Consider the following 19682-nt stretch of genomic DNA (forward strand, 5'->3'; position numbering starts at 1 on the left):
CGTGAGGGTTTGATATGTGGTGGTTGAATCATTCTTGTTGAGCGAAACAGACCAATAACTTTAATTTACTGTTCTTCACACTTAGTGCACATAAGGGACGTTTGCCTTCAGGACATTCTGGCAGAAATGGTTTATTTTAGTCTTACCCAAGACACAATCTTTTCCTAAACCTAACCAAGTAGGTTGGTTACCTAAACCTAAGGTTGTTTCTGGTAGAAGGCAAACTCCTCTAAGGTGCGCATTTGATAAGATTCACTTTAAAAACACTTAAAAAAAGAAAAATTAATAAATGTATATGTACTTTGCACCATTGCTTCCTCTCCACCTCTGTAACCTACATACAAGCACGTTTTTTACAGCACAGTGTGATTTACATTCGAATTTATGGTGGGTTTTCCCTGTTTAACGAGCTCAACCATCGCGGCCTACATTTCCCACAATTCCAAGCCGTCTAATCCTGAGTCAGTGCGTCACGTTGGCTGAGATGAGAACGGAGTGCTATAAGACTTAACGCTGAGGTGTTTTACCGAAGGACATGTCTCTGTCAGCCGCACACAGCTCAGGCACGGGCAGCCGGAGAAGGCGGCCGACCGACCAGACACAAGGTGAGCGGCTGAAGCTCATATTTAGCTCGTGGTATAAAAACTTTATGTGTAACAAGCAGAACGTGTCGTTGACAGCGCGGTGAATGCATTCTCCATTTTAAATCTGACAACATGGGCTGTTGTGCTTATTCAGCCTCCCGTGATATCATCACGTGAATCAAAAGAGTAAACAAGGTCAGCTCGGTCCAGAGAGGGCTGTTTCATATGTCACCTCGTATTGATTAGACACTGCGTGTGTGCGCGTGTTTGCGCGCGCCAGTGCCGTCTCTGTTTGTGTGCCCAAAATATAAAAAGTGCTCATAACAATGTAATGGGACATCTATTGTGTTCTGTGCTATGTGATATCTATTTTTGTTTCCTTTGCTGCTATGAGACAACCCGTAGTTGTCCATACTGGGGCTGCAGCGAATGATTATTTATATTAATCAGTGTATTTTTTTTTAAATGAATATACAATAACAGAAAATAGGGGAAATAAACTAACACCGTTTTCCAAATTACAATATGACATCTTCAGATTGCTTGTTCAAAGCAACAGTAAAAAACAAAAACAAATACGTCCCTTTTATTATATTATGTTTGGGCTTCAGGAAATACCAAAACAGAAAGAGGAAATAAAACAAGACTCAACAGTGTGTGAAAGGCACTATTTTGAGCAGCTTAAAAGGAGAAGTAATGATTATTGTGCTTTCTTGTCTCATGATGCCAGCGGTTTGTCGGCACTTATTCATTCATCGAGTTTGTGTCTTGTAAGAATGAATCAATGGAAGGGCGTCTTTTACCCTTTACTTTATTGGTGTCATGCCTCTGGTTTCCCAGCAGAACAAATCCAGCTGTTGTCAGGCTGTCTGAGGCAGTTATCAGTTGAAAGATAACATTTCAGCCCCTGAGGCAAGACATCACCATCAATATATATATATATATATATATATATGCATGCAGTCAATGTGGTAATGCATTTAAGGCTGCTATGGAAGAGAGGACAATACTCTTGCCAAAATGTGCTTTTCTTAAAGTTTTAAAGTCCTTAAATGACTGTGAAAAATGTATGACCATGGTCATGTATTATTGTGAGTGTTGTGAATGTGATGAGTCCGTTGCTGAAGCCTTAGAGGTTGGGGTGTGGAAGGGTAATGATTTTGGAGGCAGTCTGTGTGTGATACGGGCGTTTTTGTTTTTTCTGACTACGCTGTAAAGAAAGAAGGGCAGCACAGATAGTCAGCATTAAGTCAATACATGCGGACGTATTTCTCAGACAAAGACTTGCTTGATTCATTATAGCAGTCTATAAGATTTCTCAAGTCTTCTCTTTCTTATAAATGTGACTTGTTGGTCCAGGGGTATGATTCTTGTTTAGGGTGTGAGAGCCATAAGCCTCTTAAACCAGATCTCATCGTATACTAAGTCCCCCTCCACTAAAAGTGTGCTCTTAGTGAAGGGGGAGTTTAACATGTGTACGAATGACAGTGGCGGGCCGTGTGTTTTATACCTGGGCCTTCAGTGCTGTCCTACTACAGTTGAACCACCTCCTAATAACCTCATTATGACGCCAGCATGACGGGATGCTTTGTCATTAACGGGCAATGCATATAGTCAAAATCAAAGAACAAACTCACAAGAACCAGTCACATATATTTATATGACAACAAAGCAGGTAGAATAACATAAAACCCAAATAACACGATTCAACAGGCCTCTGCACATTCCAGCAAAACACGGATCATTAATCATTGATCAAAGCAAGTCTTAAACATGTCTGAATGTGATCTTTAAATGAAAGATTGACTGCTGTAGTGACATTCATCTTATAAACAGAACAGTTGACTGCACACAGTGGGACTTTTGATCAACATGCTCAAAAGTCACAGGTTGAGGCACAGTTTTCCCAAAACATATTGTACATTCACTGCTGTACCAAAACAATGAATTCAAATACATTTACACTAATTTGATGTTGTTTTAAATTGCCAGATATATGATTCTATACTCTTTCTACGACCCCAAATACTGAGATGTGACTCTCTAATGATACAGCGACATTATGGCTTTGAGTAGTACACGATAGTTTCAGTTCTTTGTACTTTTCGTTAAATCAGTATTTCCTATAATGGTTATATTATCACGTTGACCAGACTTCTGACCACTTACTTTGTGACTACATAAAACATCTTTTAGTTTTTGTAGTGTAATTACTTTTTTGCTTGGTGTTGCAGATCTTCCGTGGGAACACGATGTCCAGGTCGGTCACAATCATGAACAGATTCATGACCAACTGTGCGGAGATCCACAACCTAATTCAACAGACGCTCTATCTTCACATCAGTCAATATGTCCTGCACTGTGCACAACAAAATGCATGCCTGAACATGCATGTGAGTACTGACTTATTTAGATTTCTTTTTAACAGCAATGCTGATATGTTTTCAAACATTTATTTGTCATCTTGTGGCTCGTCAATTTAGGTCCGAACCATCGGGCCTGCGATGATAGCTGGGAGGAGATCCAAAGCAAGAGAACCATCAGAGCGGAGAATGAGGTGGAAGCCAATAAACTGGTCAACAACTACAGGGTAAGAAGTCTAAAGGGGTTTGAGTGCAGCACAACAGGCACAACGGCTCATCCCTCTAACCCAGTGTTTGGTGTCTGCGTCAGTTTGGTTTCAGAAAATGGAAGAGCCATGTGACGGAGCGTCCGTTTGAAGTCAGGTCAGAGGTCGTGAAAGAGCTCTACTCTGAACTCAACGTCATTAAACCACATGCAGGACCAGGTACGGGTTATAGTATTCAAGTAGTGTGTTTAGTTTGTGTTGGAGGATAATTCAGATTTATCTCAACTTGGGAAAGGATTGATGAGACGAGACTTTATTTGGAGGCGAAACCGAAAGCGAGCGATACCAAATAACAAATAATCCATCATTTTGTCTTCTTGGTGTCAGGTCATCTCATCACATGCGGAAACGTAGCGTATGTGCTTCTCTTCGGCTGGTGGGTCTCTCTGGCATATTTCTTGATCGGTCTACTTATGTTCATCACTATCGCTGGTGTACCGTATGGTAGGTGAGCCAACCAACGCAGATTAATGATCCTGTTTATTTTTTGCATATATTCAGTTTTTCTCTCGCTCTTTAGGCAAACTTTGCTGGAAGCTGTCCTGCTACTTCCTGTGGCCATTCGGCAAGTCGATCCATGAGGTACAGTTTGGTTTCAGTTGATTTTTTTGGGGATGTTTTACTTTTTCTACTGACTGAAATGAGGAAGATGCACAGTAAATCCTGTAGTTTCCTCATAGTCTCTCACAGACTCGTGGTCATTAAAGCAGACCACAAGTCTGCAACACTACACAGTTTGCTGCAACTCGTTGTTGCACATACATCGTTGAGGTGAAGCCTTTTGGTAACGTCACAAGATCAGTTGTATGGGTGAGACAAGGGGAGTAAATGTGATTGACAGTTTGACATTAAAGTATTTATTGACAATGTAGGTCACAAAAACCTTTTTAAAGGTCTCAAGCTTTATTTGTCACCAGATTTTTATTTTGCGAGTGCACAATTCACAGCACTTCTCCGATTTGGTTTAGTTGGAAGTTTTACAAGTAGCTACATTTTAGCAACACCTTGAGCAATAACTCACATGTTGCAAACCTGCCCAATTAGAAACATGTTAATGGTTAATGTAAGGAGCCCTGTCGATACAAACCTCTCCAACTGTTAAAACTAAATAGCCTATTTAGTAGATTGTGTAGATTTGCCCAGTTGTAAGAACGATTTGTGTAAACTTCAGACTACAAGCTGTGCCAAGAGTCCCGTTACACTAATGCAGGTCATTGATTTCTAATAGAAGTGTAGGTGCCATAGTTCAATTTGTTCATGTTTCCTCTGGTTATGTTTCTCCAGATTGGAAATACATTGAGAAGATGTTGTGAACAAGCACCAGACTGTGAGTGTAACGTAGACGGGACGGAAGATAATTCACCAGTTCTGTTGCCTTCACCCACAGAGGTGCTAATTGCAGAGCTGCCAGGACGACCTCTGCGTACTCCGTACTGGGTAATTTACAATTTATGTATAGGACATATATATATAAAATACATGTTTGCTACATGGAAATCATTCTCCTCGTTACACAGCGTCGTTTCTCGACTTACGTGTGGCTGCTGCTGGGATATCCTCCTCTGGTGGTCATGCACTCCCTGGCCTGCTTCCTCTCCTGGATCCTGGTCTTCACTATCCCTGTTTCCAAGATGAACGCACGGACACTAGGCGTCATCCTTCTCTTGGCTCCTGAGGATGTCTCTGTCTCCACCTGCTCACGGAGGAAGGCAAGTGAGGGATTTAATCATAATCACCTACAGCACATAAACCTGGAGATATTCTTCAGTGTTGGTTTAATGCACCAGCTTCTTTATTTTCTACTTGACCCTTAGCCTCAAGTCTACGAAACCAGAGCACTGCTGTGCTGCTACCACGCTGCAAACTGGTATTACTACAAGTACACTGTTGATGGGATCAATGTGTTCGCTGTCAGTATCCTTTACCGTTATGTAGATGAAGTGTGTGTGTGTGTGTCAGTGTGTCAAATGAAGACCTGTTCTCATCCTTGACCCCCACCTCAGACCTCCTCCCTCTAGTAGTAGTTGCCATTGTAATTGGATATATTGACCGAGATAACCAGTACGCCAGCTCTAATGTCAAGTTCGCCATAGCAATCTGCTCCATCATACCTCTGTCTTATTATATTGGTATGGGCATTGCCAGGTGAGTTGTTCTAATAAGATTCATTTGATGTTCCCCGATGCACCGAGTGTACCAAAAATGTTAAATGAGTTACAGATTTTCGTACAAAGCAGCGTCTGATGTTAATTGTCAATCCTTTTTGACACTTGCAGTATCTCAGCCCAGAGTAACTTTGCAGTGGGTGCAGTGGTGAACGCCACCTTTGGCTCCATCACAGAGTTAACCTTTTACATCACAGCCCTACTCAGAGGTCACCAGGCCTCCAACCCGTGTCTGCAGGAGGTTGTTAAAGCAGCACTGACTGGCACGCTGCTCGGATGCATCCTCTTCATCCCGGTGAGCCATCCTGCATTCACATCTAATTGTACAGCCATAGGTGAAAAACAAACATTTAAAGTACAACAAAAGTCACATTCAAATACACTACACAAATATTGCATGTGCAGTATGAATGTGGCTTCTTGCTTTGTCTTTTTCTAAGGGCATCTGCATGATAATCGGAGGGTTGAGACACAGTGAGCAAAGATTCAACACTCGCTGTACAGGAGTGAGCTCCGCATTGCTTTTCATCTCTGTAGGAGGCAAGTATTTAATAGATATGGACTGTCTGTCTTCATCCAGCCATACAGTTTCTGAAGTGTCACACACAGATGTTGATAACAATATAAAAAAGTTACAGAACTTTTTTATAAAAATAAGAAACCATTTTCTCTCTTCTAACTGTATTTTAAGATGCAAAATACGTCATGAAACTGGCTCCTGAGGTACTCACAGACTGATTTGTTGACATTTAGTCAGTTATTTTTTCCACCAGGAGAAGTTGATTGGTCTCTGTTGGACACGTTCTACAGTGCCAGCAGGAAACCAGCAGCAGCAGCAGTTTAGACCTCCAGATACAAACACTTTCTGATTCCTAAAGGCAAACAAAGTAGTAGCTGCTTCAGTTTTGACACTTGCTCCACCTGCAGACAACAAATATTACAGCTGCAGTTGTTTTTTGCAGCTACTTGTTTTCCTCGCAAGCTTCGCATTTTACACTTAACACTTGCATCACCTGGTAGCTGAAAATAATTCTACAGATTTAACATAATTGTGTTACACAATTCTCAATCAAACAAAAAACTGTCCGACTAGTGTCTGTAAAACATGAAATGTTAAATGTTGAAGAGTTTGTACATGTATACACTTGGCCCTCAGAGAAGTAATTGTATGGAGAATAGAAAGTCACATGTTCAAAGACATTCATTCAATAAAGAAGAGATGTGTAGATTATTTTAAAAATGACCAAGTTTATACACATGTCAAATACTCAGCTCCAAATGACATCAGATGTCTTGCTGGTACTCAGGTGATGGTGGCAGCAACAGAACCAGCTGTACACTGCCAAAACAATGTAAAAGCTTTACCAAAACCTTGTACACTGACTAATCCTCCTGATTGTCAATGGCAGGTGTGTTTGCCCCCACGTTGTTCTCCAAAGCTTATGGAAATCTGGTGTGTGACGCCTGCACCAACTCCACTGGAGCAAACAGCACTGGTCAGTTTGTCTGCCACAACTGCCACTACGATCTGGTCAGTATCTCTTCGTAACACATTATAACAAACATTGTATGAATTACTTACACTGTGTTATGTTTAATATTATTTTTTTCCCCCAACAGAACAATGGTACATTGTTCCACAACCATGTTGAGTAAGATATTTTTATTATTATTTATATATATATATATATATATACTGACTGTAATAAAAAGGCTCTTTTATAAAAAAGTCTCCTCGTTGGTGCATTTAGTGTCGAGAGTTAACGTTTCCACAATGTCCGTGTTTGCTTATTATCCGTCTTGGTTTAATTTTCAGCAGCAGACTCTAAAGTTGACTCTAGAGCTGATGCACTAACAACCACTTTTCAACGCATTTCTCTTAAAAGTTTATTTTCATTCGAGTGAAACAAAAGCAAAACAGCAACTGTCTGGAAGGAGATAAATAAATCTAAAAGTAGTCTCTGCTGTGGAAAGTTGTTGCCGCACTTATAAGGTGTAAAAAGACCGGAGGCAAATAAGCTAAAACCTACTAAGCCATCATATAGTCTTTTGAATTTCCCTATTTATTTTATTTTCCTTTAATCTACTGTGTTTACATCTTGTTGCCAGGCCACTGGTGTACACAGTATCTATCCTCTTGCCAGCAGCCTACATCATTGGTCTGATATTTACGCTGAAGACGCACTCCCACATTTATGACATTCATGTTGGAGATGGACAGGGTAGGAGTCTCCCTCTCATGAGTCACAGCTAAAGGGATAGTTTGGATGTTTTGAAGTGGGGTTGTATGAGGTACTTATCCATAGTCAGTGTATTACCTACAGTAGACACCCCCAGTTTGGAGAAGCAGACAGAAGTACCAGCACTGAAGCTATAATGTACTGCTGCGGACGAGGACAGAAGCTAAAATGTATTCTGGACTCCTAAAGAAAGGCCCACCGAAAGAAAATCCGTAACAATATAAGTGTTCACTATATTAAGAATATTTTTACCACTTTAACTTACTGTCAGAGAGCCCTTTTAGACAGCGAATTAAAGCCGTTATCTGTGCTTTCTTTAAAGCCTCCAGATTCCATTGACAAAAACTGTAACTTTCTATCGCACAGCACGGGAGTTGCTGGTTACCGCTGCCTCGATCGGTTCATTTGTTTGTGTATTTATGTGACTTTGGTGTTTTAAAGGGATAGTTTAGAATCACCAAAGTCACACAATAACAAAAACAAATTAACCAATTGTGGCTTTGATAAGAGCATAATCGCCATTTTTTGGTGGCTAAAATACATTTTGCTCCTGCACCCATCGACTGCAGGACATTGTGTTGCTCCTGTTGTGTCTGTTTCTCCAAACTGGGGACATACTGATGGCCGTCTACTGTAGGTAACACACTGACTATGGATAAGTATCTCATACAACCCCACTTCAAAACATCCAAACTATCCATTTATTGGCAAACACAAAATTGTACCTTGCATTATTCCGCTACAAGACAGTGAATATAATATAGTGTCTTTGTTTGTCTGTGCAGTGACGGGCCACCATGGCGCAGTAGTCCACTGGTCACGGTGGAGGTCTCTGCTCATCCTCATCATTGCCACTGTGCTCACGTCTGCTTGTGCTGATCTTGCCACCGAGCACATCCAGCCAATACTAAACCAGCCCAACATCTCTCAGGTCAGGACGTGCCTCTGAGTCAGTTTTTATGTGGTCGTTTCCTCCGGCTGTCCTAACGTTTGACTCTCTCTCTCTCTCCAGTATTTCATTGGGGTGACAGTTCTCGCAATGGTCCCTGAGATCCCAGAGATTGTTAATGGGATTCAGTTTGCTCTCCAAAACAATATCAGTCTTAGGTAAATCCTGTCTTATTAAGTAGGTACTCTGCACATTTCAAAAAGTGACATTTATAATGATTTGTCTTTTTTCAGCTTGGAGGTGGGAAGCTGTATTGCTGTTCAGGTCTGCATGCTACAGATTCCAATTCTCGTCTTATTTAATGCCTTCTATGTAAGACACCCTTCAGTTTCATCATTCATTCATTCATAGAAATACCCGTTTGCTGTTTTATAGTTCCTGTAATCAACTCTTTTTGGACAGGATGTGGGATTTGTGCTGTTGTTCAGTGACATACACCTGTGGGCCAGCATCTTCAGCGTGATTGTTGTCAACTACATCTTCATGGACGGCAAGTCTGATTATTTTCAGGGTAAGTTTAGTGTGTTTTTTCTTTTTTTACAGAGATGGAACATGAAATTAAATTCATCAAGATGAATTAATCTTCAAACTAGAAAGGTGCAACTCTCTATAAGGTGTGTCTTCAACCACCACTGTCGCTATCCCCAAGTCTAGACACCAAATGAGCTGTAAGGTGTCGTAAAACAAACTTCATTCAAACTTAAAAAACAAGAGGCGATGAATGCAGGCAATCGACTCGTAGTCGGCGTATAAGACACGCCACACACTCTTGTCAAAATCAAAATTAAACTCACACTTCCGGACTCTTAAGTGGCCGTGGTCGTTGCGTGTTCAACAGGTTTTTGATTGATTCCAAGCGGCTGGTTTAGTCATTTATATGAGTAACTTTGCTGACCAGTCAATGATTCTCAGAGTGTTCGGGGTTTTATTCACCAAAGATATCCAGATAACTCCGAACGTTCCCCTGCAAGAATATCAAACTAAAAATATTACCATATATTTATAGTATAGTTTGTTTTCTTTAAGAATATCTGCAAGCAAATCCAGTATGGTGGTTTGATAGAATGTAATCTTAGACTTGTGTAACCCAATGACGTGTTATTTCCCCACCCAGGTACAGCTCTGGTGGTGGTCTACCTTATTCTGCTGGCTCTGTATTACTTTGCTCCATCGCCACCAGGCTGCTGACTGGGCGACTAAATGTTTTCAGACCAAGTTACACTATTTGTTAAGCCTGGAGGACTCTGAACATGTAAATTCAACATCACTCCCTGCAGATTAGACTTTTTCATGACTGAATGATCGTGTGCAAATCCTGACATGGTTTTTTAGGATTTTATTTTGTCATGCCATTTCCTAAATTATACAATTTACAAAATGTTTCTGTCAGGTAGGTACTTGATGCATGACTATGTTACTACTGTGAAATGTCGTTTGTAAGCTAACATACTTAACTAACTCAGATTCATAACTTCTTATGATCTTTGTAAACTGTGGTGAAAGAAGGAAAAAAAGTATTTTTACAATAAATATGTTATGTATCTGCACTGATTATATTTTGTTTAGGGTACTGTTGTAATATATTTTGTATACTTGTATGACATGTTAAATGGTACATGTCTGTTAGAGATAATTGACATTATTTTAGATAAAACACTGGCACATTATGTATGGAAAATGTGGAATGGTTGGCTGTGCTAAGCAAGAATAATAACTATGTCCGTCAATACAACAATTTGAAAAACTGTGTGTTTTTATTGTTTGTACAGACAGCAATTACAAAATATATTGTACATTACAGCCATGATTGCTGTTGAAGAGACATTGACCTTTTCTCCCGAGAGTTTATGTAACGTGACATGCACAACATACCTTCATGCAAGAGATAATTCAACTTTCATTAACATCACAAACGATGCAAATTTAAACATCTCGATCGCAAGCAAGGAAGTACATGTATCAAGTCTGAGCACGTAGTGAAGCTGTTGCTTCATAATAAGATAAATAAGGCCATAATATGTCAAACATAAGAAAAAGTAACTGAGGTGGAGTTTTGAATATGAAAACAGGCATTATGATACAATAAGTCATGAAAGAGTTAGCTTAGTATTGTACCAACAGTTACAGTGATCAAATTCATCTCTGTATGCATAAATCTGCTTTTACAAGAAAGACTTGACATTTTGGCGATGGTGAATGTTCGTGGAGCTCTTCAGACTCAATCTGATCACAGTATGTCACATCCTGAGTACGCCTCAAGACTCTACCTTCTAACTAGTTAAAACAAAGTCCCATGCCACGTCTTTTTAGTAGTAGTACTGCACAGAGCAAAGTCCTCTGGAAAAAGTAAGACATCTTTTTAACAATACAGCCTATGTTACAATATAAAGGGTTCAAATGGAGTTTAGGCATACACTTAAATGAAATGACAGTGAAATCATGTGAAAAAGAAAAGAAGCTCACGTTTTGCTACAATTAAAGGTTTTGTAATAAAATAGAACAGCAGCAGTGATTCAAATAAATAGGTAACAAATGTGTATTTAAGTTAATGAAAACTCGTTAGCTGCACCTCCTTATTACTCATGAGCAGAAATGTTCAGCAACAAAAAGCTCATGTGGCAAACACCAGGCTACATGTGCACAGAGAACAAAACAATCTGTAAAAAAAGGACTGATTTACTGATGCGTAAAAACATGTGACATTCAGGAAATTCGGAAGGCACCGAATGTAGAAATAAAAAGGCTCGAGAATCACTGTGGAGCTACAGGTGTATGAATTCATTTCTAATGTCTCCTTAAAGAGGAATAATAACCGAAGAGGCACGAGAAGATTCACAGTGGTGCCATGTCACAGATGTTTTAAAAAGGCTTTTGGGGGTTTTATCTGCTCACAAGGCCTAATGTGACCAGTGGGAGGAACATTTTTAATTTGTACTGTACATTTATAATCACAGCTCGATATCAGCATTCACTCAGAAAGCCCTCGAGGCTGAAACATGACGCTTTAAATAATTGACCTTAGATTTTTAGGTATCACAGTTATAACGCGTCCATTCTTTATCAGCAGTGTGCCTCTTTTCAGATAAACTGGCCAATTTCTAACTAACTGAATGGAAATTTAGGTTTATACCAGCAATGTTTGATCAAACCTACTGCATGTCTGAAGATGTGTAAAAGATGGCAATGGTGTGCAACGCGTAATCCCTTCAGCAACAGTTAAACGAGCTGAGCTTAGTCCCTGAATTGAATCTAAGCACAAGAAAGAGTGATTCTGGTGTCCGCACCGATGCATGACTTCTGATGGATTCATGCAAACTCAAATCTGACCCACCACATACAAAGAAACTCATGAAAAACATTGCAGTTTGCTTTTTTACAAGCACACATTTACATAAAAATAAAGTTAAAAGGCATTCAAAGTTTTTTTTCTCAGATCCATCAGACTGTCTTTTCGTAGTCATCGGGGATTTTAGAGTCAGAGCTGTTTCATCACATACCCCTTCCTCCAGTCTCTGTGCTTTGTCTATTTCAGCCGCTGAATTAGTGTGTGCGTCAGTCCCATGCCGAGCAGCTGAAGCGTGGACTGCTGAGCTAAGTGAGGGAACGTCTTCAGCAGTTTCTCCCAGGTCAGCTCCAGCAGGCTGGGCACCACCAACCACACTTTGTACAAGGAGCCGGTCCTTCTGTTCCCAGACATGTTGACGACCCCGCCGTGTACATACATGCAGCCAGCCTAAAGGATAGAGGCAGTTGCAGAAATTAGAGCTGAAACAACTAGTGGATTAATTCATTATTTAGTCAATCAGCATCAATTTAATGAGCAACTATTTTGATTATTTGGTCATTTTTTAAGCAAAACCCCAAAATATTCTCTAGTTTCAGCTTTAGCAATGTGATGATTTGTTGATGATGGTTTTTCAGTTGACAAGTGGGACATTTGAAGAAGTCCCACTGGGCTCTGAGAACAATAGAGATTTTCACTTTTTTCTGATATTTTATAGACGAAATAATTAGTTAGTAGAACAAAGTAAATCTGCAGATTAATTCATAATGAGAACAACGCTTAGTTTCAGGCATACAGCACAAAAAAAACCTGATAGATTTCTTTCTCACCCAGTGCAGAAGAGACATCTGCTGAGCAAGTTAGATGGAGACATGTGTGACAAGAAAATGTACTAACCGGAGTGACTGCAGCACAGTGAAAATAAGCTGGTTCTGGCATGGCGGCAGGCAGCTTGGTCCACTGAAATGTCTGCAGGTTGATTTTCCACAGGTCGGATAGGATCAGCTCTCCGTTATAACCCCCACAGAGAAACACCTCTGGAAACAGAGCAAGACATGGTCAAAAATAAAAAAACATTTCAGACAGTTGTGTCCAGAAAACGCTGTGTTAAATACTCCTTACCATCTTTGACCTGCACACAGCTGTGACAACGGCGAGCAGCAGGATATCCTGTCATGATAATGACAAAGTAAATTCAATGTGTGGTCATCAAATACTTTATTCAGCATAAAAGAGCTACACATGGATCACAAACCTATTTTTTCGTGGGGTTTGGTGACTATTTCCTCCCAGGAATTAGTCTCCAAGTTATATGCGTGAATCTGATGGAGACAAATAGTATAAGTAAGTAATAAGTAGTAAATAGTAACACACTATTACAAAACTATGTGTCCGTTTCTCTCACCTTGTCCAAGGGATATGACGTCCAGGAAGTCCCACCTCCTAAAATGTATATTCTCTGTCCATCATGAGCTAGTTCATGTCTGTACCTGTAAAATCATGCATTCATTTTCAGTCTATTCTAAAGTTACTGTGAAGAACTTTAACCGATTATGAAACAGTCTCAAATTAATACGAATGCCTTTATAGGACGTTCATAAGTAAACAAGACCATCGGCGAGAAGTTTGGCTCTTTCTATGTAGTTATTCTTAATGCTCGTCATCGGTGCCACAGGGTCAGACTCAACAGACGGAGATCCGGCTTCGAAGCCGACTTAGACCTGCAGTCGGAAGCTTCGGCGGGACGAGGAGAGCTTCGCACCTGGCAGCAGTGTCTCCTACCCCTCCCAGGAGCAGAGCTTCGCCTCACTGCTCTGCCGGTCCCCGCAATGACACAATGCTGCTGCAAGGCCCAGTACTGCTGGGCCTGCTGGAGGGGGCCCGACTGTCAGACACTGCTGCAGTGCTGTAGTTCTTAAAACAATGCTTGCTGTCTCACCTCTCCTCCGGTAGATCTGAAGGTGCATTGTTGGGTTTGAGGTGGGTCCACTCTCTGGTGGTCAGGTCCAGCCTGTGCAGGTCGGTACTGTAAAGGTAGCCTGTTGTCCCGCCAAACACGTAGAGGTAGCCATTAATGATGACCATGGCCTGGAAAAGGAGAACACTTACAGATGTTGTTTGGTGGAATACACAGCTACATTTAGACAGAGAATAACATTTTGCGACTTAAACTGTATGTCTAAACCAGCTATATAGAGACAGACAGTTACCTGTCCGTAGATCTTGTTGGGTTTCTTCCCTCTGCAGTTGAGCAGGTTCCATCGTTTGTACTGAACATTGCAAACATGGACCTCACTGCCGTTGTTTTCACCAAATGGAATCCCAGTGCCACCAAACACAAGCAGGTTGTTGCCATGTAGAACAGCTGAGAGTGAGAGAGACATGAAAACACCCAGTCTCTACGACAGCTTAACATCGTGCCTAGAATCCCTTACACGGTTGGTTTAAATCTACAGACCGGAACATGACGATTGGAGTTGTAGAAATAAGGATCCTGCAGCAGCCACTGTAATCTGATTACTTGATTCCATGTTAACACACTGAATGTTTACAGTGTGTCAGCCAAGTTTTGTCAACGACCAAAGTTTCTGTTTACAATCGGTGTTATTCACCAAATACTCAGTGTGGACCTTGAGCTCAAACAACCGTGTTGATTACATTTGCTTCCACATTGAACATTTGAAAAGCTGATTTTTAGTTTGAAACTAGCATTGTTTACATATTAAGCATGAGCAGTCATCTTCTTCCCTGCCTTTGTTGGCGCATTGCAGGGTTTCTTGGTGCATTACTGCCACCTGCAGATCAGTGGAATAGTTTGAAACCATTGGCAGGATTGTGTTACCTATGTGCAGATACCTCATGAAACCTGACGCCCCATAGTCATATTAGTGGTCATAAACTCAACAGGGTACCTTTAAATAAGACCGGATTACGGCTCTAAAAGGACAAGATGTGGTTGTGTGCAGGGGTTTAATTCTGATAAGCAATGAAGGGCAGCGCACCACTCCTTACCTGACATAGAGGCCAGCTCTGTGGGCATGTAACCCTCTGTGCGGACCTGCTGCCAGGTGGCCGTGGCGAAATGAAACCGCCAAAGCTCCCTGAAAAGAGGGTAGTCTTCATTCTCTGACCCGCCTGCCTCCTCAAAGTCTGGGTTGTAGCCTCCAAACACATACAGGTTGGTGTCGTCTGCTACACAGCGGTGTCCGCTCCGGGCGGGGGGTACACAATGTCCTGTGGGAGGAACAGGTTGGAGACAGACCGAATGTGAGAGTCCACGATGTAGACGGACAAGGAAATGGAGATGGTGTAAGCAAAGAACATCGTACAGCATAAATATCAGACAACTTGATGCCGAAATACTTTAAGTGAAACAGGTAGCACTTTGTGGGTTTTACAGCACAGAGTAGTATTTAACGTGAGCGGGATCACTCAGTCACACAGTCCGTTTATCTTCTTTGAGGTACAACAGTCTGATGGGGAGGTCATACTTTTAGCACCTTCTCTCAGAAACCTGTTGGGGATCCGCAGGTTGGGGCAGGAAGGGGAGAAGATGCGCCGAGCCAGAAGCCACCGTGCCCGCTTCTTGGAGCCTGTCAATCATACAACAAGTGAAAAGACAGAGAGAGAGACAGACATACGTAGAGTTTATGCATGTCAGATGTTGAAATGATGACAAGACTCAAATCTGCAGGATTTTACCTTTTTAGGATCTGTTGTTTATCATCTGAACTAGTAGATACCATTAAGAGTGGCTCTTATCACTGTCTGGCTGTCTGCTGGGTGTTCATTACTCACTCTTTTCTGCTGGCTTCCGTAGCCACGTTAGCTAGCTATGAGCTGGGTGCTGTCGCGGTGGTACAGCACGTCGCTGACTCACAGACACAAAGACAGACTAACACATTAAGCGTCGGTTGGCTGTTTGCTTTGCTGCCTGTACCAGAATACGTGTTCTTGCAGAGCAGAGGGTTTTGTTTACTGACCTGAGTCGAGGTTGAGGGGCCTCCACGACAGTTTCTCAAACTTATTGAGCTGACTGAAGGTTCCGTCGTGTTCGGCCGACGACATCTCGACAGAGAACCACTCGCAGACAGGGTTCACACCCAGACCTGGACCGGAACCCGCTTCAGTTCAACCACACGGTGTGGCATGGGCCTGCGAGCTCCAGCAATCACACCAAAATAAAGAAATAAAGACACAACACGACAGTCCGCACCTGCTGCTGCCCCGCGGCGTCACAGCCAGCTGGCTTGAACTGACCAATCAGAGGAGCGGAAACCCCTCATGTCGCGTTCAAGAATCACATGGTGATGTTTATGTTTCGAAAAACTGCAGCGGCTCTAAATATTAAAATACAATATAGACAATATATTTAAAGAACAGACAAAATTTAGCCGCACTTAAAAAAAAAGCTTTGCATTCTTTATGTGGTCAAAGAGTATACAAATCCTTCAGTTACTTGTAACAGACAGAAGTACCAGAGAATTATAATTATAAATTCGCTGTAGCTTAGAATAGTCTTTTTTAGTAAAATTGACTTAAATAGAAAATAGTGAAAATGCCCATCACCATTTCATAAGTTGAAGGTGATGCGTTCGAATTGCTTGCTTCATCCAACTAACAGCCTAAAACCCACATATATTACATCTACAATCTCACAAGATAAAGAAAACCAAAACATTCTGACTGGTGAGAAGTTGGAACCAATGAATGAAATTGACGTAGACAGTTAAATGATTATTATTTATTAATATTGTGTCTATTTTATGTCAGATAACTGCAGGGCATAACTCTGATATAGTTAAACATCTGGGATTTACAAGGTGTGGAGAATAACCTTCAATTAAACAAACCTAAAGTGAAATATAGGGATCAAAGAGATGTGCTGTTGCACCATTGAGATTAATGTCACAGGACCGTCTCTCTTATTGTTATTTGTCTACTTGAGGTCAAGATATGAATTCTCCAACAAAATATTTGAAGATGTATGGTGAATAATATTCTACAAGAAAACACGTAAAAACCTTCTTACCAAAGCACAGTTTAGATGATGAACAACTGTTTAGTTACTTTGAGAGAACCATGTGGTTGGAGTGATTCCTTTTGATTAACTGAACCAAGAGTCAACCTTTCCCCCAGATATTCTGAGTCTGCTTTGCTGACATGTGGTAATCTGGATTTGAAGCTCATTGGGATAGGTTGAAGAAGCAAAACAGATCAATCCCATGAGAAACTGATTAAACAAAGTGTAATCAAGACTTGTTATAGAGAGTTGTATCAATGACTGTCGCAGTTTAGATAGTAATCATGAAAAGATTGGATCAAACCCACTCTTTTATTCGTCTTTTCAGTGTTCTTTCCCTGCAGTTCACGCTCTTCACATGACACTAAAAATACAGCAGGAGTGTTATTTTTTGCTATGTACACGCAATCATGTTAATGTTTAACGTGTGACAACCTTGCTGCCTGTTAAGACCCTATAGTTGTTACGATACAATCACTTTTTCTTTTTTTTAAAGGCCTGTTTCTGCTGATAACTGCCCACAATGCACCCATCAATCAACTAGAGATCCATGTCGACCCCCGTGTTCTCTCACAAGCTTCCTTCCAGGGGTAAACATGTTAACCAGAGGTTCAGTCATTTGCCAGCAGAAAGAATGAAAGAGGTCCCAACTCCAGCAACACATGTAGTGTATAGATTATAGAACTTTATTGTTGTGGCCTTCATCAGGGTGAGCAGGAAGAATCTCAGCCTCAGTTGTTAATGTAATACTGCCTCTCCAAATAATTCCTCAATAGACTGACAGCAAGTCGGAAATGAAGCCAGTCTATGAAATGTCACTGACAGCAAGAAATTCTGAACAATGAGCAGCAGCTGTGTTAATGAGATTAAACTGGAGATGATTTGACTGCTTTGGTTAATTCCAGTGATCCACTCACAGATTCATGGAGGTCATCACTTGAAACCATCTCATCCAAAGTGACTACTCTGACTGATGCACTAAAGTACAATCCGACTTCTGTTTGTTCATGCATAAGGAGATTGAAATAGATAAGCAAATCCTTCTGAATAATGTTATTCAAATCTGCCATGTAAATTAAGCTTAGCAAAGCATTGTTTTGTATTAACCTGGAAACATGGAAGACCAATAAACAACTTCTGGCATGAAATGAAATCTGACTTGAACTTAAGAATGCGTCATAGTGCCATTAACTGAGACTTTTGTCATCTCTATGCAATTTGGTGTGGGGCGAGCAATGTGGCGCAAACACGCGAAGAAGTTTGACACCATTTCTAATCCACCATGCCCTTCATACACAAACACAGATATTCACACACTCATATGTAAATAACTACTGCATGAGCAACATTTGACAGAGTAGTGAGAGCTCAGAAGAAGAGCAGCTGGTGTACACCACATTATCAAGTAAGACAGGTAACTTACAGCTTAATTATATCAAGCCAAGTGTTGTGTTTACATTTGTAACAAGTACGCTCAGACTTTTTTTTTGTCATATTCATGGCTCTCTTCTTGGCTCCACATGGCTGGAGAAACACATGTAACAACATCAGCAAAACAAGGGATTGTATGACAAGCGGGGGTCTCATGACCTGAGGAGGTCATCATATGACCACTCAAGAACCATCTCAGCTCACGTGAGATTCTCAAGGCCAATGTGACATGCCAACCCAGCAAAATGTGCCTTTTCCACTCATCTTAAGAGTGTTTACATTTACAGGCACACATTATTTGAGACATGGACACAGGATTTAGTCTGTTATAACGGAGTTCTTTTCAAACAGAAGTATGTGGGAAAGGATTTTAGATGACCTGAGCTCAGCGACTGTAAACCATTATGTTAAAATTATTATATTTGCCAGTAGTTCAATGAAAATAGATCTAGGTAAATTAATCATAAAGACATAACAACTTACCTCTCCCTGTAATTCATTAAGATTTACTACTCAAGCCATTTAACAAAGTCTAGTATTTTTATTGTCCAAAATCACAAATTTGCCTCAAAGGGCTTTACTGTTTGCACAACCCTCTTTAGAGTCTTTAGACCCTTGATGTGGTTAATATGTGTCATATGTGGAGCAGAGTATCATAACAATATGAATGAACAGTATACAATACAAAACTTAATATAAAATATTATGCAAGTGGATTCATTCCACTTTATTTTATCACCATTATATAATTTACTAATTGTAGATTGTTGTGTATTTTTTCTCCTCATGAGATGTAGAGCATTGGTTTATGATGGGTAATGAGAATGAACACTTAGCTGAGTTGGATTTGAAGGGGTTGAGTGGAACGGTGTTTCTTTTGTTTTATTATTGCACCTCATGATTTTTTATTTTTTTTTATTTTTACTCCAGATGTGGGGGACACATTCAATTGCATATACCAGTGAGGGGAGACTAAATATTAGAAATGTATTTCACTATAAAGCAATATAGAACAGCAGCATAAACTATAGTGCCCAAAAATAACCATAAAGTCAAAACTACATTTCCTTGAAACAGTTTTCACCAAAAAACTGAACATCATAAACTTCATGAACATAGGATTTATTATGCAATAAATGTAGTCTAATGTAGGCCAATGTAGTCTAATGTAGTCTAATGTAGTCCAATGTAATCCAATGCAACAGTATACTGTTGCATTGGACTACATTAGTTAGCTTTGTGTAGGCTACTTGTGTTATCATGTGTCCCCGTACTGACTGTAGCCTACTGGGCATGTTATGTCTTCACCAATTAATGGGTATTTACTCAAATAAAGTGTGGGATAAGAAGCTATGATACTCATTAACTAGTTATATTA

General features: G+C 40.5%; 2 protein-coding genes across 3 annotated transcripts; one reads left to right on the forward strand and one right to left on the reverse strand.

Annotated features, from left to right (window-relative positions):
• The first annotated feature begins 455 nt into the window (after nt 1-455).
• Nucleotides 456-10311, forward strand: cax2 (cation/H+ exchanger protein 2). The gene is made up of 20 exons (XM_076088921.1): nt 456-605; nt 2819-2977; nt 3068-3174; nt 3258-3372; nt 3541-3657; nt 3734-3795; nt 4498-4650; nt 4731-4922; nt 5028-5127; nt 5217-5358; nt 5490-5673; nt 5819-5918; nt 6788-6909; nt 6999-7030; nt 7488-7600; nt 8404-8549; nt 8631-8725; nt 8801-8879; nt 8970-9078; nt 9682-10311. The coding sequence occupies exons 1-20, from the start codon at nt 536-538 to the stop codon at nt 9753-9755; spliced, it is 2271 nt and encodes a 756-aa protein (XP_075945036.1). The 5' UTR covers nt 456-535; the 3' UTR covers nt 9756-10311.
• LOC142947375 (kelch domain-containing protein 10-like) lies at nt 10303-16100 on the reverse strand. Of its 2 annotated transcripts, none has more exons than XM_076088924.1 (10): nt 15834-16100; nt 15351-15443; nt 14863-15084; nt 14061-14215; nt 13790-13938; nt 13256-13340; nt 13106-13172; nt 12973-13020; nt 12748-12887; nt 10303-12300 (listed from the first exon to the last, which is right to left on the reverse strand). In XM_076088924.1, the coding sequence occupies exons 1-10, from the start codon at nt 15916-15918 to the stop codon at nt 12091-12093; spliced, it is 1254 nt and encodes a 417-aa protein (XP_075945039.1). In that variant the 5' UTR covers nt 15919-16100; the 3' UTR covers nt 10303-12090. The 2 variants fall into 2 exon arrangements, with proteins under 2 accessions (XP_075945039.1, XP_075945038.1); XM_076088923.1 differs by having other exon boundaries at nt 15342-15443.
• Nucleotides 16101-19682: the final 3582 nt, after the last annotated feature.

Source organism: Anarhichas minor, unplaced genomic scaffold (genome assembly GCF_050575085.1).
Source record: "Anarhichas minor isolate MPS153535 unplaced genomic scaffold, ASM5057508v1 ptg000011l, whole genome shotgun sequence".
NCBI classification, from domain to species: domain Eukaryota; kingdom Metazoa; phylum Chordata; class Actinopteri; order Perciformes; family Anarhichadidae; genus Anarhichas; species Anarhichas minor.